This window comes from Eschrichtius robustus, chromosome 9 (assembly GCF_028021215.1).
Source record: "Eschrichtius robustus isolate mEscRob2 chromosome 9, mEscRob2.pri, whole genome shotgun sequence".
Taxonomy (NCBI): Eukaryota; Metazoa; Chordata; class Mammalia; order Artiodactyla; family Eschrichtiidae; genus Eschrichtius; species Eschrichtius robustus.
Genome location: NC_090832.1, coordinates 950,566 through 976,728, shown reverse-complemented (window position 1 = coordinate 976,728; position 26,163 = coordinate 950,566). Strand labels below are relative to the sequence as shown.

The 26,163-nt window shown below is 54.2% G+C and overlaps 1 protein-coding gene across 2 annotated transcripts in view; it reads right to left on the bottom strand.

The window, feature by feature from the left end:
• The window catches only part of THBS2 (thrombospondin 2), a 28,754-nt gene extending 4,454 nt beyond the window's left edge, over nucleotides 1-24,300 (bottom strand). Inside the window, exons 1-19 of one of the 2 annotated variants that reach the window (XM_068550726.1) lie at nucleotides 23,965-24,300; nucleotides 21,215-21,283; nucleotides 19,259-19,815; nucleotides 17,998-18,082; nucleotides 15,232-15,428; nucleotides 13,497-13,637; nucleotides 12,828-12,924; nucleotides 11,270-11,437; nucleotides 10,846-11,022; nucleotides 9,928-10,101; nucleotides 9,315-9,442; nucleotides 9,080-9,232; nucleotides 8,442-8,660; nucleotides 5,944-6,051; nucleotides 5,007-5,166; nucleotides 3,438-3,556; nucleotides 2,578-2,812; nucleotides 1,039-1,266; nucleotides 290-561 (exon numbers count right to left, since the gene is read on the bottom strand). In XM_068550726.1, coding sequence (XP_068406827.1) covers nucleotides 290-561; nucleotides 1,039-1,266; nucleotides 2,578-2,812; nucleotides 3,438-3,556; nucleotides 5,007-5,166; nucleotides 5,944-6,051; nucleotides 8,442-8,660; nucleotides 9,080-9,232; nucleotides 9,315-9,442; nucleotides 9,928-10,101; nucleotides 10,846-11,022; nucleotides 11,270-11,437; nucleotides 12,828-12,924; nucleotides 13,497-13,637; nucleotides 15,232-15,428; nucleotides 17,998-18,082; nucleotides 19,259-19,815; nucleotides 21,215-21,260 — 3,264 coding nt within the window. In that variant the 5' untranslated portion in view covers nucleotides 21,261-21,283; nucleotides 23,965-24,300. The remainder of the gene's footprint in view (nucleotides 1-289; nucleotides 562-1,038; nucleotides 1,267-2,577; nucleotides 2,813-3,437; nucleotides 3,557-5,006; nucleotides 5,167-5,943; nucleotides 6,052-8,441; nucleotides 8,661-9,079; nucleotides 9,233-9,314; nucleotides 9,443-9,927; nucleotides 10,102-10,845; nucleotides 11,023-11,269; nucleotides 11,438-12,827; nucleotides 12,925-13,496; nucleotides 13,638-15,231; nucleotides 15,429-17,997; nucleotides 18,083-19,258; nucleotides 19,816-21,214; nucleotides 21,284-23,964) is intronic. The other variant, XM_068550727.1, reaches the window with a different exon arrangement.
• Nucleotides 24,301-26,163: the final 1,863 nt, after the last annotated feature.

Genomic DNA, 26,163 nt, shown 5'->3' with positions numbered 1-26,163 from the left:
TGGGACCTTGGGCGAAACACTTAAACTTTTGAAACCCTGTTCTCCCTATTTCTGTAAGTGAGTACACCTACGTTTCATGTGCAAGAGGATTACCAATTGTGTTTATAAAATCACCAGGCCTGGCATCTTTAATAAGTGAGGTACCCAATAAAAGATTATTAAAAGCACCGTGACTTGAGGTAAAATGAACAAAAACCGAGGTGGGGGTACTTTTGCAATGGGCAGGTACTGCTCTCCTGAAAGCCCAAAGCAGCTGCCGGCCTCGGTCAGAAGAGCCCGTCCTCCTCACCTGTCCCTCTGTGTTCCCCGTGTGCCACAGGGCATTCCTCAGGTGCTCGCCTGTCCCCGTGGTGGAGTTCACCACCTTGAGGGACACCCCTGAGTAGCCGTACGCCCGGGTGGGCTGGTCTTCCCAGTAGGTCTGAGTGACCTGCTTCCACATCACCACGTAGAAGCGGCTGCTGGACTGGTAGCCAAAGACGAAGCCCGCGTAGTCGTCGTCGCGGTCGGTGTTGACGTAGAATGTGCCGCTGAAGTCCACCGACCCAAACTCATCGAAGCCTGGGGGCCAGAGGGAACATCTGGTCACAAAACCAAGTCAGAAACAGCCCTTTAGGGAATTCCTGGATGAGCCCTGGGACCACTGGATGCAGGTGGAAAGAGGCTCTCCTCTCCCATCTAACTCAGGGTCTGTTCCTGTGGGATTAACAACACTTGTGGAATTTCATCTCTTTAGATCCCACTTACAGAGTTATGGCAGAGCTTCACCACCCTAGGTAACAATTTACAGACCAAGTCCATAAAACGAAATGGCTTGCTGAATATTAAATCGCGGAGAATCTGGAGAGGCAAATAAGTGCTTCCCCAGGTTCTCCCGTGAAAAATATGTAGGCAGATGGTTTTACAAACCAAGGGAGGATGGGGGCTACCAGAAAGACCCGCTGCTCCTGTCCACTTGGTCTTAAAGGGCAGCCCACGTGCTCCGTGGGCACCTTGCAGGCAGGAACCGGAAGTGGCGGTGCGTATTCTAAGGCTCACCAACAGCGATGCCAGGGTCGGAGTTGGCCGTCTGCACCAGCTCTTTGCCTTGATGGCGAATGACCCAGTTGGGATCGATCTGAGTGGTGCCCTTGGGGTCCAGGTGGACCATCTGGAAGTTCCGGAAGTCCGTCTCACTGATGGCGTGGTTCTCAGGACACACGTCGTCAATATCGGGGATGTTGTCGTTGTCAAAGTCTTCTTTGCAAGCATCACCACGCCCATCACCTGCCACCAAGGACAAGCAGAGAAACATGCAAAGTAAGGGTCTGCTGTCCCCCTCTCTGTGTCTGAGAAAACTTAGCACGTGATTCTCTGAAAATTCAAGGCTAGGCGCTTGGGAGCATTTCCTGGACCAGCGCCTGCAATCTCTGACATTTCACCCCAACGCTGCGAGGAGTCTGGACGCTCTTTTCAAAACGTTGCTGCGATAAGCCCTGCAGCAAAGCACTCCATAATCCAGTTCCTGTAGAGTCATTTCTCACTTCCTTCTGAACGTGAAACTGGGGGTACAAAACCTGAACGCTGCCAAGTGAAATCAAGCTGAATTTCCAGCTTTTTCCTCTGATAGTCTTCAGAACCTCTACTGTTACCTAAATCACCCCTGCCTGTAATCTGTTTGGCACTGAAAGCAGAACTCTTTCATGAAAAATGATTTCCCTAGGGAGATGTGGACTTCTGTTTTTTGGAAGCATCTTGTCAAATTTTCTAATGAGCTGGGGATGCGGCCATGGGGCCGTGGACCAGCCTGGCACACAGAGAGGTGCCTGCTGAGACCTTCACGGCCGTGCAGTTCATGGTAACAGTGACGATCCAGATGACCACTTACCACTGCAATTAGGCCATTGCAGCGCCTCCTGCTTTACAAGGAGAAAAAGACACCAAGTTCACCCGAATTTCCATCACAGCCTTCAGACTATCCTTCCGTTCTGTTCAGCAACACACATCCACGCACTGGGTGACAGGCACACACTCACGCAAAAACGAGCTTCCAAAACCCCTAAGACATCCCTGAGCACGCCAGCCTTGCCTCCATCCCAGCCTCCCTCCTGGTACAAGGCTGCTCGGTAGCCAGCAAGCGCCCCCAAGCCCCGCTGTGGGGACTGAAGCCATCTGTCCTCCTGTCAAGAAAGAGTTCTGTGCTGCTCTCGGGGTGCGGGGGGTGGTCCTTGGAGCTGCCCTTCAGTCAGTGAGTCTCCACGTGCCTCTGGGTCGTGTGGGCTCAAATACCCCACACCCCGTCTCATCCACGGTGGATGTGTATCCTCCAGGCAGCACCCGGGTCAGCCGGGATTGCACCCACAGCCTCCAGCAGACGCCAGAGGACAACCAAGCCACCACTGAGCCCAGCTGCGCACCTGCCGCGTTACCTGCCGCGCTACCTGAGACTCTGACCCGTCCTGTGCCCCTGCTCCCTCCAGATCCTGTTCTCATGGACCACTTACTCACGTCAGCAGTCGGGCTACATACTTCTTTTTCCCGGCATTTCACGCTCCTGCCACCTCTCTGCCTCTGCGGGGCGGCTGGCACGGGACCTACCGTCTGAGTCCTCCTGGTCGGGGTTGGCCACCAGCCGGCAGTTGTCCCTGTCATCGGGGACCCCGTCGTTGTCATCGTCCGAGTCGCAGGCGTCCCCCTTGCCGTCGTGGTCGTGGTCAGCCTGGTTGGCGTTGGAGATGTAGGGGCAGTTGTCCTGGTTGTTTTGGTGGCCGTCCTCGTCGATGTCTTCGTTGTTGTCACACTGGTCTCCCACGAGGTCATTGTCCACGTCGGTCTGGGAGACAGAGTTCGGGGAGAGCAGCATTGGGCATCCATCCCGTGAAACAGATGCCAGGTTGAAAGTCGCCGAGGACGCGTGGCCTGTACCCCCTCGCTCCCAAGGTGAGCCGTGACCGCAGAGAGGAAACGGCCTCCAGAACCGGGACTGAAGTCCGGGGATCTCTCCATCCTAACCCACCTCCCTACGGGGATTCACTTTCTTTAAGGAAGACTGGAAAGAATTAGCTGCAACAGAATCAAGTCCTTTCTGACAACATCTGCTGCAACACGTTCTAGGAACTACATCAGTATGTTATGTTCTCACCGTGTCTTCCAAAGGCAAATCTGGAAAAGCAGCCAATTCCTATGTTTGCATCAGGGAAATACGGAGATAATTAGATGAAGACTCTCTCCTTTCAGACAGTGGGACAAAGGCCCCCACTCATCTGGCCAGTGGCCATGGAGATACGAGTCATGCTCAGACCTGAGTTCAATGTTTTCAATTTCAATGATTGAAAAGCCTGTGTTGTCGCATCCTGGCAGATGGATGGAAAGCTGCAAAGCCATGCATGTTCTGTGACTGAGAAGCTCCTCCACCCCCGCTGCTCTTAGCCACACCTGATCAGTCATCGGTCAATTACCTGGTCTGGGTTGTGCACCAGGGGGCAGTTGTCGCAGTGATCGCCCACGCCGTCCCCGTCGGTGTCCCTCTGGTCAGTGTTGTAGACGTAGGGACAGTTGTCTCGCTCATTGAAGACATCTGTAGGATTCAGGGGGAAAAACGGAAGTATACGGAGTTTAGAAAAGGCACGTTGCTTTTCCTATGGCAGTAAGCAACTTACGGCCAAACTTTTGTTTAATAAAAAATGATCTAAGAAATCATAAAATGTAAAGATTATTAGATTCATGGCAGATTTCCCATTAAACTTAAAATTCCCTCAGTTTGAAGCAGAACCAACTCTCGGAGGTCTCTGGAGGACAATACACACGGGGGGCTGACGAGTGAGTCATCACAGTGTAAACACGCTATCTGCCCTAACATCCATTCAGGAAATTCGCCTCGCGCTCCTAGGACCTGATCAGCTTCCGGGGCTCCACTGCCTCATCTGTTCCCTGCGTTAGCAGGAAAATAACAATGGCAGAGACTGACAGGGGGTTTAGCTACAGTGCCTTATACCAAGAAATCTGAAAATAGATAATGAATTTCATCAACTTTGGGGTTATGAAAACTGAGTTAACAGTAATCAGGCTCGAAGGGCAAAGCAAAACCTCACAAATCAGTGAGTCAGCAGGAAAGCTTGAGCCAGGCTAGGCAGCTGTCTTATCCTGGCAGATGGGGAGGTCCTGGCAGGTGGGGGGAGCCAGGGGCGAGGCAGTGAGAAAGGACCCCTGAGATATGCAGGGGGTCAGACCTCACAGACGGAGGATTGGAGGAGATGCCCGGCTGCTGGAAAGCCCTAGAGAGCAGCACGGCCGGACGCTGTCTCGGCGCCGGTGGAAGCTGGTCAGTGTGATGCCAGGTTACACCAAGAAAATAGCCAGGAGACAAATGCAGGTGGGGGTGGGTGGGCGGAGTCGGAGGGAGTGGGTGTGAGTCTGTCCGAGCTGCTTCCTGAGCGTCAGACACCCAGGGCGAGGCTGTGCCGTGAGGTGTAGAGCTCGTGCCCGCGGCACTGACATCTAGGGTTAAATAACCTGGTGGTGTCGCAGGTTTCTGAAGCCCGGGGATACCTGGAACCCCTCGGGGAGGCTTTGCAATGAATGATTCAATGAATGGCTAGAAATACAGCATGGAGGGAAATGGGAGGAAACACAGGAGAGACAAAGCTGTCCTCAGGCCTTTCTCAGAAGCACGGCTGGGTCAGGACAGGGAACTGGGTTCCGGGGGCTGTGAACGGAGGTGGACCTGAGAGAAGACACCAGGACTGGGCACAAGGACACAGGGCAAGAGCTCGGGGTCAGGAAAGGAAGGTGACAAACGCGTAGTTTTCCAAAGCGGGGTCCTGAGGCCGTTGACCCCTTCCAGGAACCAACGGGGACAAGGGGCCGAATGAGGCTGGGCCCCTGCGAGCCAAGCGTCATGAACCACGTTGTCTCATGTTAGTGCACGGGTGAAGCTGGGCTTATGCAGTAACACAGAATAAAGCATGGAGTCTGGGAGCTCCGCCGACCGCGAGCCCTGAAGCGCGTCAGGAGGACGCGGGACTGACCGTCCCCATCGATGTCCACTGAGCAGGCGTCGCCCTCCCCATTGCTGTCCGTGTCGATCTGCGCTAGGTTGTGCACGTAGGGGCAGTTGTCACAGCGGTCCCCGACCTCGTCTTTGTCGTAGTCAAACTGACGTGGGTTGAAGACAAGCTGGCAGTTGTCCTAGAGAGAAAGCGAGGGAAGAATTTAAGAAATAGGGTAGGGATGTTTGCTGAATTGCTTCTAAAATGGCTTAGCACTTACAGGCTATGTGTTCAAAGTAGATCAAGAGAATCAAGGTAGCAATAAAGTGTCGGCAAAGGTAGCCTTTGCCGACACTTTCTTGATATCAAATCATTTTATAATTATGTATGCATCTGTCCCAATGAAAAATTTTGATATTTTCTATAGCAAAGGTGATCTGGGACATATTTCATGGTGAGGATAGAAACATAAATGTCAAGGGAATGAACAAATGAATGAGTTAATGGATCAATGGAAGCCAGATGCAGTAAACCTGTGAATAAGAAGTTGGCCTCTCTATCTCTGTTAGTGCTGAATTACCAACTAACATGTCAGATCACTTATGTCTGCAACACTTCTCCCGGGAAATGGTAACATCCAAATTCTGCCCTAAAGGCAGGGAGTGGCAATATCACTCATGCCACGCAGCCCCCATCGCTGGCGCCCGCCCCAGAAGCAGAGGGGATGAGTCCCTTTTATGCAGTTCAAGGTGAACTAAACCACCGAAAGCGCTTCTGGCAGAGCACCCCAGGCGGCTCCATGCTCTGGCTGCCCCGTCTGCTTGCGCGAAGGACAGACGTTCCCTGTCGGTGACTTTCCGTTACTGGCGCGGGAGCGCTAAACCCGGCGGCAGTTCACGGGGGCCGCTGGGTGCAGGGCACCGCGCTCCGCCTGCTCCTGACCCCGAGGGCACGTGCTCAGGCCGCGTGGCCCCACCTTCTCATCGCTGACGCCGTCGTTGTCGTCGTCATCGTCGCAGGCGTCCCCGATGCCGTCCTTGTCAAAGTCTTCTTGCCCAGAGTTAGGCAGGAGGGGGCAGTTGTCCTGCGAGCAGAGGAAGCAGGCCAGTTACAGAAACATTCCCAAGAGCGCCCTTCTTTCAGATGAGATAATGAGGGCGGAGCCGGCGACATCAACGCCAGGCCCCTGTCCTCGCGGGAGCAGGAGAACGGAGACCTCGCGGCGGGGCGGGGAGCCCCGCGTTTCCCCACAGATGCTGCTCTAGGACCAACATCACCACCGCCAGTGAGTTGAGGCAAAAGAAGCCTGTGTCCTGAGCTCGGGATCCCTGTATGCAGCTGAACAACGGCAGGAACCAGGAGAGAATGAAAATACACACAGGGCAGAGCCCCCCGTCCCATTGCTTCCCACAAACTCCAAGCATCCACCCAAGAGCCAAGGTCATAAACCTTCAACCCTCACTAGCCAACAGGTGGCCTAGAGTCTCTGTTCAGGAACCGAGGCCCAGCGCCCCAAACCATCTCCCTGATTCAGCTCTGCCCAAGAAGTGGAGAATTCCCATAACGCGGGAAAAAAAGTCGTTTTGTTTCAGTCCAATGATATAAGGACTCAAACCCGAGCTGTACAGACACTGCAGCCTGAGGGAGCTGGAAACACCAGGAGAGGGTCCACGTGAAGGTGTTTCGATGCCATTAACACAGGTGTCCCAGAAGCCCCAGGGGTTCAAGGGGGTCAGGGGCCTGATCAGAAGCACAGCCCAGGGCCATGTCTGGAGCCAAGTTTCAACTCCAGCCCGTGAAGGAGGAGAGCATATTCCTGTGGTGTGGACACAGGTCCTGAGGGAGGGATTCAGCACCCTTGCAGGGATGAGTGAGGGAACCTCTCAGACGGGGTGAGGGGGCTTCTCATGAACTGTCTTACTTTTGCATGTTTGTTCCCATAAGTTATATTTAATGCAAATATAATGTGCAAATTTTGATGTGCCACCTTTTTAGTTATTAAATTCCTGTCTGAAGTTCCACAAAAATGAAAAAAAAAAAAATGTTGTCCTTTGCCTCGTGGACACCTTCCATTGTTCCTGCTACGGTACCAGGGCACCCTGGGTCCCTAGTGGAAATCTTCATCAATAATCGCATCCAATAAGCACCCACTTCCTGCGGGGATTTCCAAGCTTGACACCTGACCTTGTTAGGTCAGGGAAGGTGGTCAAGGAGATACAATGAAGGTTGCAAACTTTGCCTCTATTATTTCAAAGCAGATTCACTTTTTGTTTCAGTCAACATCTGCCATTTTTAATCAAGAGGGCGAAAGAAAATATTTAAAACTCTCTTACTCAAAATTCACAAGAATAAATAAATATTAAACAGATTAATATATTTACATTTGCAAGTAATGTCTTTCGTGAGTTTGTAGTATTTATATTTCTGAAGCTTCTAAGGTATAAAACTTCACTAAAATGTTCTGGTACACCTTGTTTAATGGTCTGAATGGTGATCCCCTAAATATATGCCATGTCTTAACCTCTAGAAGCTGTCAATGTTACCTTAAATAGCAAAAGAGTGACTATCACCTTACATGGTAAAGTTAATATCACCTTATATGCAAAAGATGCGATTGATATAAGGGTCTTGAAAGGACGAGTTTACCCTGGAGTATCCAGATGGGCCCTAAATACAGCCACACGTGTCCTTACAAGGGCGTCAGGGGGAGTCTGAGACAGACGCACAGAGGAGCAGGCAGAAGCAGAGGTTGGGATGATGTGTCCACAAGCCACGGACACCTGGAGGGCCCAGAAGCTGGGAGAGGCTGGAAGGACCCTCCCCTGGCGGCTCCAGGGGAGCTCAACCCTGCCACACCTTGACCTCAGACTCCTGGCTCCGGACCGTGAGAGGATGAAGTCCTGCCGTTTAAAGGCACCAGGTTTGTGGTCATTGGCTGCAGTGGCCCCAGGAAAGGACTCCACCCTGTGACGGGCCCTAAGGAAGCCCCACTCACCCGGGGGCCCTAACCGCTTCCTGTGTGCAGCACATGGGGCTCTTTGCAAAGAAAAATGTTTGCTAGACTCTGCGTGACCATAGCCCGGCCCACCTGCAGACCTCAGGCCCCCATAACCTTGGAGGAGGGTGGGGCCTGTTTACGTCGCCCCGCCCCCAGTGATTTCAAGCCTCTCTTTGTGTTCAGTTAACAAACATGTATTAGGCACCGTGTCCTCTCCCAGCTCCCAACAATCAACTGCTTTTCCAGAGTGATCCTGGAATTTGCAGAAACCCACTAGGCAGACGCCTTGGAGGGGCTAGTGGGTGGGCAGTGACACCCCGGCTCCCGTCAGCTTCTGGGGTGGGGACCACACGGACTGCAGGGCCCACAGGGAGCCTCCGACTGTTTGGACCCGTAGAGGCACCTCCAGGGGCACAGCTGCCCCGAGCTGGAACCACTGGGGCCTGAGGAAGGGGGACGCCCCGCCCCACCCTCACCTTGATGCAGTGGTAGGTGGCGTTGGTGGCGCAGACCAGGTTCTTGTTGGGCCAGCCATCCAGGTCCGAGTCCTCCCCGCAGATGAGCCCATCACCCGCATAGCCCGTCTGGCACTCGCACTTGTACATGGGGTCGCTGAAGTGGCCCAGGTAGATGCACTCCGCATGCCTGTGGCAGCTGTGGCTCTTGTCCTTGCAGGGGTCCTCAGGCTCACACAGCTGCGGGAGGGCCGAGCGGGTTAGGACGCGTGCTGACCCTGACCCTGACCCTGACGGGAGGGCCGCGTGCAGGGCGCAGGGCTCCCGCCCGCCCACGGGACGCTGAGGAGGGGGCAGCGTCCAGAGACCAGGGGCTCTGCTCCCCTGGAAGGGCCCGAGCAACAGCAAGGTGACGTCAGGCCTCCGGTGGCGCCTGGGGTCACGGGGAGACCACGAGTCCCCACCCTGGCCCTCTGGGATGTTGTGAGTGAAAACTCAGCCCTGTGGCCCCTGCGGGTGGGGTCGCGCTGGCCGGCAGAGTGAGACCATCTCTCCCCCTGGCCGCCGTGCCCGCTCCCGTCCTGTCCACCCTCCAATTCCAGCTCCCGCCTGACTGCCCTGCTGTCTCTCACAGGAGCACGGAAGGCCGAGCCGCTCACCTGCTTCTCCGTCCTGGCCGCCTCCAGGCCAACGCCGAAGGGCTGGCTCCCCTTGTAGCGCGGGGGGCAGGGCAGGCAGTGGAAGCCGGGGTTGGTGTTGATGCAACGGTGCGCCTTGCTGGTCGTGAAGCACACGTCGGTGACCACGGCACACTGCGGGGACCAGCAGGCCAGACGTGAGTCCCCGCTCCCCACCTCCGAGGGACGCCCCGCCTCCGGGAGAGGGGGCACCCACCTCATCCAGGTCCTCGCAGTGGGTGCCGTTGCCCAGGAAGCCCAGCGGGCAAGAGCCGCAGGACCAGGACCCGTCAGGGAAGCTGCGGCACTCGGCTCCGGGGAAGCAGGGGTTGGACAAGCAGCCGTCTGCGCGGAGGAAGCAGGGCAGAGTCAGCAGCTGCCAGCAGGCAGCACTGTAATGAAGCCACACGCGAGGCCCGGGTGATGCCCTTCACACACTCTGGGGCTCAGCTGTGGCGAAACTGAGTGGGTTAGGAAGATGCTGGGGACAGCCACCCAAAGCCACCACCCCCAAGGATAAAGCGTCAGAGATGTAGGGGGTCACGGGGCACGCGTCCACTGTGACCGCACTACCTACGATGTTCCACTCTGCACGGCATGCTTTCTGCTTTTATGTAAAAATGCCAGAGGGACATAGAGCAGAGGGTAAAACTTCATGTGAGTAGAACTGATTTTTCTTCTCTGTATTTTCCAAGCATTTTTATACATTTAATCAGAATTAAAACCCAGTGGTGTCTTCAAAGACGCCTGCGGCTGGAGCGTCCAGACCCCACGACAGACGCCCGTCGGCCGAAAGGCTGGAGGCTGTGGGCCCGTCCGTGCACACCCACCTACGGGGCAGTTCCTCCTGTTACACATCTGATGCTCCTTGACGTCTCCGACGCAGTCCTTCCCTCCGTACTGGGGTTCCGGGCTGTTACAGAGGCGCGTCCGCTCCCGGATCCCTCCGGCACAGGTGACCGTGCAGGCCGACCATGGGGACCAGGGGCTCCACCGACCATCGACTGGGGGAGAGAGGACAGAGGGGTCACTCGGGGCGGGGCGCGGCCTGTGCTGGGGGCTCAGGACAAAGAGCCTGGGATAAGGCCATGTCTCCACACGTGGAGGAAACCTGGTAGGAAAGTCCTCTCGGGACCGTATGGCCAGGGAGGGATGCAGATGATGACAGTTCAGTTGTTTTTGTTTTGTCTCCGGGAAGGGAAATCACACAATCTTTTGCACCCAGAACCTGGGACCACTGACCAGGGGCCGCTGGCTACGGGTCCACCCGTGCCACGGAAAAGAGGTGCTCACGTCTGAAAAGCTGTGTGGAGCTGAGTTTCATTTTAAATGGCTGTCACTCATCATCAGTATGGATAACTCAGTAGGGAGAAGAATCACAGCACAGCCTTTTCTGGGTGAAGACCCTGCCCAAGTCCCAGAGCAGGCCTGGTGCGGGGAGCACGTGTCCTCCCAAACCCAGGCCCCAGATGCCCCAGATGCAGGGGAGGCCGCCTCCTGAGACCCCCTCCTATGCCTGCTGTCGCTTCCCCCTCGGTCCTGGCCTATTTCTGCTCCATCGTGGATTAACTGGAGCTTGTTCAGGGGAGGTCAGAGCTGAGCACCGCGATTGGTATCCACCCCAAGGCCCAGCTTCCAGAAACCAGCCGACCAAGGGGATCCCAGTGCCTTGATCTCGCGGGGCCGCGCTGCGCCTGTGTCCTGCTGAAGGCCGGCCCCGAGCCTGGTCCCCGCCGTGGTCCACTCACCCGGGCAGGGCGGGCCCTGGCAGGCCTTAGTCTCGCGGCCGCTCCCCTTGCAGCTCCGCCCGCCCATCTGCGGCACTGGTGAGTTGCAGAGCCGGATGCGGGTGACATTGCCGGCCCCACAGGTCACAGAGCAGGAGGACCAAGGCGACCAGTGGCTCCAGCCACCATCCTGCCGGACTAGCGTGTGGAGGGAACAAGGACATCAGAGGCTCAGGGCGCTGAGTGAAAGGCCGGGGCTGGCCCGTCCAGGGAGTTTGCTCATCAACCGGGCAGGAGCGGGGAGCCCAGGTGGGGAAGAGCAGGATGCCTGGGCCGGGTGGAGCACCTCCCAGAAAGGGCAGCAGCAGGGGTTCTCAGGACCCCCAAGACCCCAGGGGCTGGGCCCTGTCCCCCACCCCGGGCCGGCCCGGCCTCTGACACTCACTGCGGTGGTCGCACTTGCCCAGGCTGCACGACCGCGTCTGGATGGATGGCCCCAGGCAGGTGTTACTGGTGACGTCGCAGGACCGCCCCCTCTGCTGGGTGCCAGGCCCGCAGGTGGCAGAGCACTCGGTCCACTCCGCCCATGGGGACCAGCCTTCCTCGCCGTCTGCTGGGGGGAACACCACTGCCCATCAGACCTCCCCAGGGACTGCCCCACACAGCAGAGCCCAGCCCTGGGGTCCGAGCTGGATGCCCCAGGTGGGTGCTGGCAGGGGGCAGACACCAAGGCCACCCCACGTCTGTGCCAGGGTCGGAGCTCAGGGGCTGCCCTCCCAGGAAAGGGGAAGCAGGGGGATGCACGAGGAGCTGGGCCAGAAACCCAGTGTCTACAGGCAGGAAAGGGGTCTTTCTAAGGTGGATGTTTCTAACGGCTTCACAAAGGAGAGCGCTGAACCCTGCCTGCACAAGGTTTCGCTGGAGTTGCTAAGATGTGAGTTGTTTCCGCTTGAACCTCCGTGTGTTGATTTATATATGGTGATGAAACTTCAATTTTTGGTTGAAATTACAGGACACTAAATTTCATTCCAAATACTTTAAATTGGAACAAGTTAAATAAAAAGGCAATTTCTTGCCAAGAAATTCTTCACAGGAAATTATCAATCTCTAAATAACAGAAAAGATGTACCTTAATGCAAGAGATCTTTCTGGTAAATAGTAAAGATACCATCACCCTGCTGTCACATTCAGGGAGGAAAGAACCCTGTGAACATGCTACGATTCAACGTCTCAGAAGCAGGAAGAGAAGAACTTGAGGAGACCTTTCCTGGACTTCTACTCAACAACATGAAACGGCTCCCTCTGGGCAAACGTGGACCCTCAGGCTCCCGCAATTACACTGTTACTCTCTGTAGCATGTCCGGTTTGGTCTCTGTTTAACACCTAATATACGTCAGGCACTTTTGTACATATCGTGCTGTTTATTTTCATACTAAAACTAACCCTGTGTCGTGGGGACACTCATTCTGTATTTTACAGATTAAGAATCTGAAACCTGGAAAAGCCACATTTTGCTCGGATTCATGGAGGGGCAGAGCCTGTGCTCATGTCCGTGGGCTCCCCGAACAGGGAAGCTGCCCAGCCCCACCCCGGTCACCAGGCTCAAGGCCCCCAGACCAGGATGAGGACCAGACAGCGAAAGACAAACAAGGCACGCGGAGCAGGTCTCAGAGAAACCACCCGATTCAGTCAACGCTGCTGATGACACCACGAGGAAGGGGGCGGGGAGCCGGGTGTGAAGGAGGCGCAGGTGCTCCAGGGTCAGCTAGGGGAGGGGGACGGGGTCTCCAAACAGAGGCGGGGGCTGTGGCTTTGGACCAGCGCAGGAGGGAAGGCTGAGGGGGAGCAGGGGCGCCGCGACCCCGGAGCCACGAGCATCCGGGCGCTTCGGGAGGACCTCGGAGCCCCGGCCCCTGCGGGACCGTCCGACACAGACCCGCACGGTCACACGGCCGGGGCCGCTGGAGCCGAGGCCGCCGCCCGCCCGCCCGCCGGGCACTCACCGTGGAAGCAGGAGGGACAGCACTCGCCGTCCACAAACGACGGGTCGGCGCACGTGGCGGGAGGGCATCTGATCTGGTGGCAAACGGTTTTAAATTTCTACAAGGAAAAGAGGCGTGTATGTCACTCATTTAGGAACGTGAACACTGAGCCAGGGCTGGATTGGAAGGTCGGCAGGAAGGCTGGAGGTCTCTGCCCGCAGACCCCGCCGGGTACAGGGACGCGCGCGCATCTCTCGCCGCGCCGCACGTTCCTTTCTCCGTCCGCAGAGCCACGGGCACCGGGCCTTCCGCGCGCTGCGGGCGGGAGGACGCGCAAGGTCGCAGCGGCGTCCGGTGTCCAGGCCCCCAGCAGTGGAGACCAGGTGGCAGGACATAAGGAAACCAAGTGGCATGTCGTGTCGTGGTCAGTGACCCCACCCCCATCGGCTTGTGCCAAACCCGAGGCCCTCGCAGGACGGAGTGGCATCAAACACAAACAAGCGGGGGGCCGGCCAGCCACCGGGTGACACTGGCTGCACCCTCCCCGGCTCTCTGGGCGCAGAAGCACGGGGCCGACTCGGGCCTCCCTGGAGGTGGCCCCCTTCCCCACGCCCCACGCGCGGCACGGGGAGCAGCGCGCGGGAGGCCCCCAGCCCGGGCCGCCGCCAGGAGACCGTGTGCCCGTCTCACCTTGCAGGTGCACTTGGTGCAGCTGTCCACCACCCAGGTTTCATTCTCCGCAAAGAACCTGCCGTCCTGCCAGCAGGCGGACATGTTCCTGGTCTTGGGGGGTCCTCCAATGAGCTCCCAGAGAAATTGGTTGTCATTTGACTGCAAAGAGGAGGGAAAGGGGTCAGCACAGCCGCAGCATGGCTATGCAGCCATCGTACACGGGCGGATGGAGGGCGTCCAGTCGTGAAGGAGCCTCATGCTGGACCACGGGGGACGGGGTCCCTCCCGCCACCCGCAGCTGAAAACTAAGGTTCACTTCTTGAATTCATCCATTCTTCCAAGTGTGACAGACACGGCTCTGATAGCACAACGGCAAAGGCAAACAGACATAAGCCCTGCTGTCTTGGGGGTTACAGACGGCCAGAAACGATGCAAAGTTTTTTAAAAAAAATCAACCAAGTGAAAGTTACACCATTTGTCCCCTGAGCACGTGTGTGGTCACCTCCCTCCTTCTAGGCACCCTGCTCCCGCTAACGTTTCTGATTTGGGGATAATGGGCGCTTTGAGAATCACCCAAAAGATATGGACCCCCCCCTCTGGCGCAAAATGGACAGAAACACGCCATCCTGATGTTTTTGTGTGATTCAGGGAACTGGCGAATTTCCTTAATCCCCGACTCCAATGTAGGTAAACTTCTCCCGAAGCTCTTTCCAGTTGAAAGAGAGAAGCGTCGGGGGCAAAGGCTCCCCCGCTCCTGTCTCGGCCTCCCGTCTGCAGCCCCTCCCCCGCCGGGACCACCCGGATGCCACCGGCCCCAGCAGGGCCGAGGCGCTGTGTCCCGAAGCAGCCGGAGAGTTGCAGGTCGCACGCCACGTGCAGTTCGGGGGAAGGTCCTCCACGTTTATGAAGATTCCCGCCCGGCAGGGCCCCCGCCTGCAGGTGTCCCTGGTCTCGGCGCCCCCAGCCCTGGCGGCTCCATGAAGTGGTGAGCGCTGGGCGGGGAGGGTGGTCTTACTCACCCTCCCGCTCCTGCCCCTGCCCAGCACATGGTAGAACATTCCAGAAGCCACACTCCTCGTGGGTAGTGCCCAGCCAGCGCCCTAGCTGGAGCGGAAGTGCCCCATCCAGGACTCAAGTCAGAACCCGCTCAGGGCCCTTGGGTGGAGCAGAGCCTCAGGGGCCTGGGGACCCCTCCCCTCTGTTATTCTTTCCCTCGGCCTTGCCCCCCGCCCCGGGGCACAATCTTCCTTCGGGCTGAGCTCAGCCTGAGGACGACATGGCGGGAGGATGGGCCAGCGGAGGCTGCTTGCCGCCAGCAACCTGCTCTGAGCCCTGAAGCACGCTTCCTAAGACGAGGCACGTGCTCTCCGCCTCGACGTGCTGTGGAGAGGAAAACCAATTTGCCTGTTATGACCTCGTGCCTTCGGGGACAGGTCCGCTCTGAACGCCATTCTTTAAATGAACGTGCCTCCCTCCGTGTGCAGGCTTTCTGTTTCCTGGGAGACGAATCCCCAGGGCTGAAGGACTGAGAGGAAGGCCGTGGCCCGTGAGCACATTTTCCAGAAGCATCCCTCTCCCGCCCTCTAGCCACACGGCATTTAACCACACATCCGGGACCGCCAGCCTGTTCGTCCAGGGAGCCGGGTGGTTACTCCTGGCTAGCAGTGGCTAGTGGGGGTCGTGGTGGATAGTGCTGGCTAATGGTGGACAGCTGAGGTTACTCGTGGTTCGAGGAGGGTCCCCGGGCACCCACCACTTTGCGCAGGTTCTCGTGGAGCTGGTTCACGATGACGTGCAGCCCTGACAGCTCCCTGATCATGCTGCCCAGCTCCTCGCAGGACTGCTCGCACACCTCCGGGCCCTTGTCCTCGCCCCGGCCCACGTGCTCCATGGAGACTGGGGGGCTCAGGTGCAGCGTCTCCGTGTTCTCGCTGATGGCGTTGGCTTCGGCTGCGGGGAAGACACGGAAGAGTGAGCCCGCCGGCCTCTGGCCACAGCCTGGCCGGGCCCACGGGGCTCTATCCAGAGCACTTGAGCTACGTGGTGCCCAAGAACCCGAGAGCTGGTGGGGGTGTTTCCCATTACGGCCCTGCTTGTACCAAAGGGCGCTGCCCACCGCACAGCACCATGGGGACTGAGCCTGAGACACCACCCATCGGCAGAGCGAAAGTTCAGCTCAGGGATGGAAAAATGCAAAACGCCTCGGAGACGTACATCTGCATCATGCATCGTGTTCAAACTCATTAGAGGCAACAATTTCCTGTTTCTCTTGTTTTTATATAAATATTTATATAATTTATTATCTAAGATAAGTTCCTTCTTTTTGTCCCCCACCCTAAACCTGTTTCCAGCCCCATATTCTCCATAAATTCCGACAACTCCTTTCACTCCTCATTTATCCCATTTTTCCATCCCAAACACCTTTTCTTTTGGCTACTGCATTAAGGCAAATTCAGTTCTTTTCTTGCTAAATGAGTCATTTCGTCATTTCTCTGCTGGCCTCACGAGACCCCCGAAAGGCAGAATCCCAACCATGGGCTCAGAGCTCACTACCCCAGAAATAGTACAAGCCCCTGGAAGTCCCTGAACGTGGGACACACGCGGCTATGCCACTAGTTACAAAAGTGATCTGGGCAAGTGCCGAGACGGGTGTCGCCCTCGGGGGAGCCTGGCCAGCTGGGGTGCGGCCGACAAGCCAGCCCCAGTGTCCTCTCCGTAGTGATGCTCAGCTGTCTTGTCTGATACGTTCCGTTACTGAGTTACGACTTGTCAATGTTATAATTCTGTCAGACAGTCTATGATCGAGTTTTGTTACTTGGTTGTAAATCCTTGTTGCAACTCACCTTGATACCTCAGACTCACCAGACCTAAAACCATATATAACCGTACAGACGTAAGCATATTAATCACTACATGTATGTAGAAGAATAAAAATACAGCAACAACAAAAGCGCCTGGAAGTCCCACGGCTGCCTCATGGAAGATGGGCAGAGCCCTTCCTCAGGATAGGACACCCCCCGTTCGTGGCATGCAGGGCAGGGACCGGGCTGAGGGCCACGTCCACTCTCCGCCCCCCATCGAGGGTCAAGTGGCCCCTTTCCTTTTCTCTGTCACGGAGACGTGCCCACCCCGCCGGGTGACCACTTCCAAGGATGCTAATCTCTTATCTAGAGACAAGCAAGTCTCCCTCCATCAGGGCCCCTGGGACCACCTTCTCTTTCTGTGTCCTGTGGGATGTCAGTTAGTACTGTCTTAGCCTTTTTAGAACTTTTGCTTTTTTATGACCTCACCTCCCCACAAGAAAAGACTATGACCTAATCCAAAGGGGCTGATATTGGCATTTCAGCCGGAGCTGGCGGTTTGGGATGGGATGTGGTCCAGAGCTTCAGAGGCTGTGGTGCTCAGCGAGTTTGGAGCTGAGGGTGTGTGACAGGAGGCCTTATAAGGTCCTCTCACTGCGCAGGCCACCAAAAGTCACAATTTAATTTCTTTCCTTCCCTGAACTCAACTGGCCAACTGTTGAAAGACGCACAGATTGAAAGGTGGATGGCCTTGGATGGAAAGACTTGGATGTTGCCTGCGGTGCCAGCACTCGGGGCTCCGGGCTCTGAACCGTCAAGCCAGCACTCCCGCTCCGGGGTCAAGGGCTGGGTCACAAAGCCACAACTGTGCATTACAGACATCAAATCCTACGTGTCCTTACGCAAGGATCCATACAAGAACAATTTATATTTGCTTACAGTTGACATGAAGAAGGCTTTTAATGGAAGTAAATCGGAAAATGGGATCACGTGGCAGATAAGAGCCTCTTGTGTGGGACTCAGCCTGGGGGCGGGAGGTGCGCTGCTCCGATGCTCACAGGCCACTCCCCCGACAATTAGCGGGCCCTCCTGGCACCTCGCTTCTTTATTTGTAAAGTGAGGAAAGTGGATGAGCCCAACTCAAGGGGTTTTGAAGATGAAATGACACATTGCATTAAAAAAGCCCGGCATAGTGACCTTCAAATATCAAATGCTCAAGACAATGTTGACAAATTATGGTTGAATGTAAATTCAAAATGCAATCAACAGACAGCGTGGGATTATCTGTCAATGATTCAAGTGGCGTCCATTTTCATAATAAGGCTGTATCAACAGTTGTGAATAGTATAAAAAACTTCCATAAACCAGGTTGGAAAAACATCTGTGGTGTTATCTTATTAAGATGATCTTCACACATCAGTAGACTGGAATAGTTGCATGTATTTAAAATCATGTTAAAATGCCAGGGATTTATTTTTTGGCATGTAAAATGGATTATATTGGATAATTAAAATATATTCATAATTAATCCTTCAAGCAATGTATTGTTTCAGAGGCCAACACATCCAAGCTGACCAGCGAACTCATTCAAGGCCATGGCGGCACTTGAAACATATTCCAACATGTTTACTTATGTGCCACCGGCCCCTACCCACACACCAAAGGAGGAACCCATCAGAGGTGGGACATGGGGCACCACACGCAGCTCAGACACCTACCTCCCTGGCTTTGCTGACAACCTTTCTTGCTCAGAAGATCTTCCACAGAGTCTTCAAACACCAAGTAGACGTTCTGCAGCAAACCCTGAAATGTACAAGGAAAGAAACAGAGTTGGATAAACAGCAAATGTTCGACACCACATTAAACGATATTTCAAAAATAAAAGATGTAACCTTATAGCAGTGAGAACATTTTCTTCTGTGCTTTTACCCTCAGCAGGTCTGAAATCTCATTAATGGGTTATCTGTATATGTTACCTTGAAGCTTAATTTGAGGCAAGAGGCAGACAGTGGGGTTGACCCGAGGAGAAGGAAGAGTGTCTTAGAGAAGGGGCGGTGGCCCCCAGAGGGATGGCAAGTGTTGTCTTCTGAACACGCTCAGGGGAGAGCGGGGGCCACACTCTCTCCGCAGGGGACTCTGAGGGTGCCTGGTGTTCCCGCACGCGGACGTCCGTCTCGGGAACGTGCAGTGCTCCAACCACGGAACAGACGGTACAGCTATGGGACCAGGCCGTCCGCCCTGTGACAGTGAGGGGCTCGTCCCAGCCGGGCCGGTCGGCCACGTGGGCCTGGGGGGCTTCCTGACAATGGCCAGAGACCACGACCAGCATCTCTAAGCCTTTACTGAAATAACTGAGTCTAACCATACATTTATTTCCAAAGAATACACACACACCTGGGGGAGAATAGTTACTAACCCTCCACTGCAGCTTCTAAACACTTGCATTTAGAAAGATCCTCTTGTAAAAAATATTTTTAACTGAGGTGAACATGGAACTATTCCCTCATAAATCAATAGCCCCTTCCTTAGAAAACATAGTTTTCTCTCCTGTCATCCTGTCATGTCAGTACTGAACTGGAATCTGGGGGTCTGGGATTATAGAGACATTTGAATGGGGTTGATTCCTCAATCATCAAATCAATCTTCAATCAGGAAATCGGTGACCATTTGTGCAGCTAAGAAAAGGCAACTGTGACAGCTGGCTATGCTCATTCCTGGTGCAGAAAGCCATGTGTGCTGTGTATGCACGTAAGAGTGTCTATGAGTGTGTGTGCATGCGTGTGTATACGTGTATAGTGTGTGTACGTGTACATGATTGCATGTGCCAGTGGGTGTGCATTGTGCACGTGGAGCTTGTTGTAGGTAGGTGCACGTGTGTCTGCTTCGCCAAGGCCACACCCGACCCCTCAACAAGGCAGCGCACTAAGCGGGGCCCTCACTGGGGTCCCCAGGCCCTAGGCTGCGTCCCGCAGAACCTACCCTGAAGTGACTCTCTCGGGCGGGGCCCTTGGCCACGTACATCCTGCTCTTCTCTGTCTTCAGCTGCTCGTAAAAGGGCTCGTCCAGCGTGAAGCTGTCCATCAGGTTGCAGCCCACGTAGAGGCTGTAGGTCTCTCCGGTCACCTGCACGGTGATGTTCTTCCACTGGGAATCAGCCAGGCCCACGTCCTCCAGGGAGATGACGTGCTGGGTGCCGTCCACCCAGTACGTGAGGTCCAGGGTGTCGGCGGGGCCATTGGACACGATCTCGAACTGCCTGTGTGCGGCGCCTGGGCCCTCCAGTGCCAGCAGGGTGCCCCTGGACTTGCGGTCCTGCTTCAGGCTGGCCGTCAGGAAGAAGCCCTCTTTCTGCCGCATGGCCTCGGCGATCCGATCCAGATACTCCGCGCTCACCGGAGGGATGTAGTCAAAGCGCACGAAGCGGTAGGCGGGCACGCTGGGGTCCGGCCCCCGGAACTGCTTGGCCCCGATGGTCTTGCGGTTGATGTTGCTGATGCTGAAGAGGTCGAAGGCGGTGTCCTCGTCCTGGTCGCCGGCTGCCCGGGGAGCAGAGCAAGGAGGTCACGGAGAGCAGGAGGTGCAGGCATCCTCAGCTCGGGGCCCCAAGTCCCCCCCCTTCCTCACCGGGGTGCTAGGGCTTTATCCCTCGAAACCCCCCACTATCCTCCCTCCCCGGACATCTGCTTCCACAGGACCGGCTCCGCCCTTGACCAGTCAGGGGCCCTCTCTTCAGACCAGCTGACGCTTTGCCCAGGCAGCCTTCCTCCAGGAAGGATGCAGCGTCCGGGTCATGCCCGGTCCCCCCTGCTCCCAGACCAGGACCCTGGCCGCCTGCTCTTCCACCCAGAGCTGAAGCTCGAAGGCGACCTTCTTTCTAGCATCTGATTGCCCACAAAGGCGTCCCGCAGGGACGTGCACCTCCGGTCTTGCCACTGGCGCGTTATTAGAAAGCGATTACATTTCATGTCGCTTTCTTAGACAGATCAGCTGACTTGAGCTCGGCACGTGGGACTCCCTTATTTTGCAGAAAGACGTGCTCCCACTCAGAGCTCACCCTGCAGGGGGGCATCTGAGAGGTGATGGGCCGTAAGGCCACAAATGAATGGTCTTAAGTCACCGTCTAAACTACTGGAAAGAGATGCTGTCAGACCTCACCAAATCCTAACACTTTAAGTCATTCACAACAAGTTTCTGAACAGAAAGTTTAAACAGAGAATAACTTTTCATCTAGTACTTGGCAAATTAAAGCATTGTAATACATAGTGTTGTTGATAGAAGTGTCATTTTACTACCTGCAATAGAGCTATTTGCCCATATATCAAGAATCCTTAAAATAATTAAAACCTTTGACTCAGCAATTTTACTTTGGGAAGCCATCCTACATATATAATCACAGACTCTAGGATATATGTATTCACGGCAGTATTCCATGAGGCATCATTTATACTAGTGTAGATGGGATGTGTAAAGTAAACGGGAATTGACCTAAAAATACTGGGGGTTACCTTCTAATGGAATATTATACAGTCATTAAAAATCATGTTGTAAGAAAAGAAACACATGGAAAAATATTTTTGATACATTTTTAAGAGCAAAAAAAAAAAAAAGTGGGAAGGAAAGAAGTTATAAAACACCAAAGAGTTTAGTATGTTGTAAATATCACATATGAAAAAAGGTGAAAAGCGCCCAGCAGAAGACTGCATCTCCAGGTCGGAGGGTATCTTTCTCTACCACCTGGATTTTCCAAAAATAAATGATTTCCTGGTGTATGGACTCAAAAGTAATTGAGGATTTATCTTAAACTAAGTTAAGAAGGTTCCAAGAGGTGAGGTGCTCCCTCCAGGCCTCCACTTTGTCCATCCTCCTCCCGCAGGTGAGGCTTGCTCCAGGAGCCCAGGTCACCGGCGGGGGGGGGGGGGGGCGGTCCACACTCACCCCGAGCGCAGGGCCAGAAGGCCAGCACCAGCAGCGGCCACAGCATCCTGCCTCTGCCCAGCTGGACCCCTGCAGATAAATCAGACCCGTTACTTCTGAATACATAACCTCAACGTCTAGTGTACATTGGAATTTTTACTCATACGACCATTTAAAAAGAATTTGTACAGGAAAATCAGAAACACATGGATTTGTGGGCAGTTAAAGCTAGATAGGAAATGTGCTTTTCCGATGGATTCTTCTAACTGTAGCTGGTATTCACTGGTCTAGCATTTGCTGACAAGCACTGTGCTAATGGCGTCCTAAATATTCATATTATTTAACCCTCATGATGACCTAGGAGGCAACAACTATTATTATCATCTCCATTTTACTGACGGGTAAGTGGAGTTCAGAGAAGTTAAGTGCTTGCCCAGAGCAATGATGCTACTGAAAGGTGTAGCCAGGATGTAAACCCAGGAAGTTTGAATTCAGAAAAATGTCAGCTTGGGGAAAATAACCTATGAAGACATTTTGTGTAAATAGCCAAGAAAAAAGCTGCACATGACTTAATTAAATAGAATAAATATTAACTGTATATGAGTCAGAAGTAAACTTAGTTTGGTGGATCATAATTACAAAAAAAAAAATAGCCTTCTACTCAGTAATCATTTTTACTTTGCTTTGCTATTTTCCTGAGGCCTGTTTTTCCATTCTTGAGGATTCTCAGTTGGCAGGCTCAGCAGACACTGGCCCAGAAGTCAGAGGCTGGCCAGGAGCCCGATCCACCGTTCACCCCTGCTCGGCCTCCTGGTCTCCCCGCTGAGCACGTGGTCCCAACGCCCCTCCAGCGATACACTGCGTCCCGCTGAGGCGAAGCCAAGCTGAGACCCTCACCCCTCCCTGCTTAGGGCTTCAAAGATCCTGAGCTTCTCAGTGATGAAGAAATCCAAGGAGTCCCCTCTTCAGAAGGATCTGGGAACCTGGAACTACCCATTCCCCCCAAGATGGGGACCATCCCCTGGGGAAGCGGGGTCCACACAGGACCCTCAGGTTTCCCCCTGGGATCCAGACACTTTCTTTCAGTCTTTCCACAGCAAGTCCAGATTTCGCTGAGTTCCACCTGCACATCGAGGAGCCAGCTGTGTACCCATGCAAGCCCCCGCCGGGCCGGGCTCAGAGCTGCCTTGTCAGGCACCCTCTGTGCAACCTGGGGAAACTTACTTACCCTCTCTGGTCTCAGTCTCCTCCTCTGTAGAATGAAGAATAGGCATTTAAATTTTCTACTCATGGGGTTATTGTGAGAACTAAATCAAGCCAGTTAGTGTCTATAAAGGCTTATGAAGCCCAGCAAGCACAGGGCACATGGCTGCTAGTTGGAATGCGCTGTCCCATGACCACCCAGCGCAGTACGAGTGACAGTAAGGATGTTACTAGGACTCTGGCGGGCTGAGCTGCACGAGTGAACCCTCGTAAGGGACTTAGACTAGCACTTGGCACTCAGTGAACACTACGCGAGTGTTTCAGAGTAAACGGTGGGCAGGCACATCTGCAAAGCTCGGGTCTTTTCCCCCTTCGGCCACACGTGCACCTCTGTCCCCTGCAGACAGCAGTGACCATTGCCTCTGGCAAAGACAAGCTCCATCCAAAATGTAAATTTCCAAATGCTGGAGGCTCAGCTCCCTATCAGCCTCAAGGGAGTACACTGAACTCTGTTGCTAACAAAATCAAATCCTCTGATTCTAAGCAGAAGTAGCGGCACTCTGCCATCTGTCCCATCTTATCTCAGGGGGTCGCGACAGCAAAAAAGAACACAGCAGGGTTGGAGTCGCGGGTATGGCTGGTACAGCCTTATCAAGTCCTGTGTTCTTAGAAGGCAACACGTATGATATCCTACGACACACGCCATAGGGACGGGGACACACGCTCCCATATCCTACGCCTCACTTCACACATTTAGTGCTTGTTTAAGGTCATATTTTTTCCAAAGGAAAGGTTTCCAAAGCAGTCTGCAACAGAATATCATTAGAACTTGTAAAGATCTTTTAAAATTCTTTTTATATCAACAATCAAAGCAAACATAACTTCACTGAGAAATACCTCCTTCCCTCGGTGGAGAGTGCCGCGATTTCCCCAAAGGAACCCAACTCGGATTTACAGAAGTCACACTAATTCCCCGCTGCCTTTTCATCTGCAAATTATTCCCCACACTTTCAAGAACAGCTGGAGTCCACGGACAGTCAGAACACTCTTCACAGACTTACTAAATATCATTCATTAAGAACGTTCAAAAACACTTGTCAGCTGTGAAAAATGTTTAGAATTTGTCTCTATAACCTCTCTGCTTATTTTCCACGTTCTGAGGAACAATTTTTTTCTAGTTTCTTTCTCATGGCCGCACCTCAATAACAAACTTTATGTGGAAACGTCTTATTTTGTAGCTGAAAACAGAAGCCTCTGCCCAAGTTTCCAGGCAGGTACATGCACGAAAGTAACAAGAATCCTCAGGTGATGCGAAAGCCCAGGAAGGTCACAGCATCATTCCTGCAAATAAAGCGCTGAAAAGGAGTTTACCTGCCTCAGTTTTCCAACTGAGCAGCACAAATACACGGTGAAGACAGGTTTGCTGTTTAGGTGCTAATAGGCATGCCCTCTCCTTACTTTAAACCTATTCTGCACTTTCTCCTTCTCCCCTCTTAGAATCAAAAAGAGCCTTTTCTGAAAATTAAACTACAATGAAATGTTTTGGTAAATTTTTAAAAAGCTCTTACCTGGTATGTGGAAATCCTGCAGGGATGACTTCTCTCAGAGTTGGGAATGGGTTCCCGGAGGTATGAGGGTCCGGGAGGAGACCCAGCCCCACTCAGCAGAGGACCTGGGCTCAGAGCTCGGCACCCGCCGGGAAGCAGGCGCTCCTTATATGCGCTGGGTCCTGTGTGGGGCTGTCAGTCAGACACACGCGGAAGCACGCTGAACTCACTCCTTCGGAGAAATGACATAATTCCTCCTCTGATCTCGCATTTGCTGGAGCACCGGGCACCGGTCCGGTCCAGCCTCCCCCCACACCCGTAGCCCCGCCCCTGCTCCGACCTGCAGCTGGGGGACCACAGAGGAGAAGCCAGATGAGTGAGGGGAAGACTGACTTTTCCTGTCTTCTCTCAGGAAATAAAATGCTATAAATAAAACCAGCAAGATTGGCTGGAACTCCCCTTTTCGCTTAGGAGAAAGAATGCAAGTTGTAGGCTTCAGATCTGGTTCACATTACCCAAAGTGAGAATGGTCTTTCTAAACCAAATAAGTAACAATCAATAAAACGCAGAAGAGTAAGTGGGTGGAAATGATCAGTCCACCTACTGATGAAGTTATACGGATGAATTCATTTGTCATGTGCGGAAAGTACGATATTTAATCTAAGGAAGTCAACACATCACCTAGATGACAGAGAAACAGGATGGGGAATTATTTTCATCCAAATTCTACTTCATGAGCTCAGCCTGGACCCCATAGGATGGCCTCTCCCTGGGGACGCCCAGGGTGCGGCCAAGAGCCTCTGGCACAGGCTTTCCCAGCGGCATGAACAAGCCGTGGTCAGCTTCCACAAGCTCGCTTACCAGGACAGCCCGATGAGCGGGTCGTGCAGGAGGAAGCCTCGAGAAGGAAGAATAGCAACAGCCAGACTCCCTGCCACTTCCCAGAGCTCACACATCCCCTGAGGCCAGGCTGGACCCTGGACGGAGGGAGGAGTTGGATGGGAGAGGGGGTGGATGAGGAGGGGGTCAGGGGTGGAGTGGGCAGAAAGAGGGCTGGGTGGTGGAGGTATGGGCGGAGGAGGGGTTGGATGAGGAGCAGGTGGATGGAGGGAGGAGGCGAGGCATCCCCAAGGCCAGGCTGGACCGCAGACAGAAGAGGAGGTGTGGTCGGCTGCATGGGCTGACGACCTCCGAGGTACCGGGCAGCGGTGTGGCCAGCAGTCAACAGGTCAAGTCTCAGCTAAAGGGTGTTAGAGGGAGTTTGCTCTAAGCCACCTTGGAATCTGATGGGGTAACGTTGCTGAGGGACCTGCACCCTCTACACCTGGGTCCTTGCCAGGTGGGGGCCACAGAGGGTCAGCAGGTGCACACAGAGCCAACCACACTGCAGTCTAGCCAGGGCGTCGTTGGGGGCTTGGAGGATGGAGTGGGGCAGGGAGAGGGCTTGTAACCGAGCAGGACCATGACCTTTGCCCACTGTTTGCATTTTCTGAAAGCCTTTGTTTATGGTGACTGTACATTTATTACCGGGTAAACAATATCAATTTCTGATGTACAGAGAAAGAAGAAACTTGACTCAAAGAATATATAGTATATGTCTTGTTCAAGGTAAGATATCTTGCTTTTGGTCAACTAATTGGTGACACAGTCATCATTTAAATTAAAAAACCTGGACTCTATGTAACTAAGTTGATGTTATCTCAGACTCCAAAGAAGAATGTATAACCCAGTTTCCCTTAAAGCCTTTTTAGTGGAGAATTGTTGATTTGCTAGTTGACCTGACTTTGCTGACAGGTTGGCTGTTCCTTGTCCAGAAAGCGGTGGTTAAACCCTCACGCCCCATCTGCCAGCAGACGGAGCCGTCAGCGCCCTTCTTTATCTCCCCACCCGTCTGACAGCCACTCACCCAACGAGCTTTAAGACACGAAGTCCTGCCGTGCTGAGCACCTCAGGGGCACACGGGGTGAGCAGGAGTCTCAGCACCTTCGTGGTTGATGAGAACAGACCACAAGCAGCGCCAGGTCAGAGGAGCGCTTGGCCAGGGGGACCACCTTGCTGGGGCTCCAGAGAAGAGGTTTCTTCCAAAGGGGAAGCTGGACTTCCGCTGCACAGGGGGCATTGGAGGGTGGGGCGGGCACAGAAGGTCCTGGGCGGCCACCACGGGACAGAGGGACGTGTGACCACGAACCACAAAGCAAAGTCGGTCACAGCCGGCAAACG